The sequence below is a fragment of the Fulmarus glacialis genome, unplaced genomic scaffold, assembly GCF_000690835.1.
Source record: "Fulmarus glacialis isolate BGI_N327 unplaced genomic scaffold, ASM69083v1 scaffold30693, whole genome shotgun sequence".
NCBI classification, from domain to species: Eukaryota; Metazoa; Chordata; class Aves; order Procellariiformes; family Procellariidae; genus Fulmarus; species Fulmarus glacialis.
Window position 1 is genome coordinate 1 of NW_009201470.1, and position 742 is coordinate 742.

Sequence of the window (742 nt, forward strand, 5' to 3'; positions counted from 1 at the left end):
TTGTCCCGTGTGCCCTGGCAGAGAATGGGGAATGGGAAATCATCCACCGCCCGGCCCGCAAGAACATCCACCCCGACAACCCCCCCGAGAGCAGCGAGCACCAGGATATCACCTTCTACCTCATCATCAAGCGCAAGCCGCTCTTCTATGTCATCAACATCATCACGCCCTGCATCCTCATCACCTTCATGGCCATCTTTGTCTTCTACCTACCCGCCGACAGTGAGTGAGCCCCACGGCACCTGCACCGGGGGGGGTCACCCCATGGGGCACCTCCATGTCCCACACTTGCACCAGGTCCTGGTACATGGGGACACCCTAATGCCCAGCACGGGGACATCACGGTACTGGGACACCCCACATAGGACACGATAATCCCAGCCAGGCACCCTGGCAGGGGCACACTTGGGCACAAGATACCCCATGTGGGACCCTGGGGTACCCCCATAATAGAAAACCCTGTATGGGGCACTGTATGTTGGGACACTGGGAGGGCAATCCCAGCACTGGGTGCACTGGGAGGGGGACCTGGAGCAGGGTTTAGCCCTGACCTCACCTGCTCTCCAGGTGGTGAGAAGATGACCCTGGTAATCTCAGTGCTCCTGGCCCAGTCCGTCTTCCTTCTGCTCATCTCCCAGCGCCTGCCCGCCACCTCCCATGCCATCCCCCTCATCGGCAAGTGAGTCCTGGGCACCACTGGGTGCAGCGGGGACATCGTGGGGTCCCTGCGGTGCCAAAGGGC

At 61.2% G+C, this 742-nt stretch overlaps 1 protein-coding gene across 1 annotated transcript in view; it reads left to right on the forward strand.

The window, feature by feature from the left end:
* Positions 1–17: 17 nt before the first annotated feature.
* CHRND (cholinergic receptor, nicotinic, delta (muscle)) overlaps positions 18–742 on the forward strand; it is a gene marked incomplete at its 5' end in the record, with an annotated part of 2,468 nt that continues 1,743 nt past the window's right edge. The window contains 2 exon segments of the mRNA XM_009573961.1: positions 18–222; positions 568–688. Coding sequence (XP_009572256.1) covers positions 18–222; positions 568–688 — 326 coding nt within the window.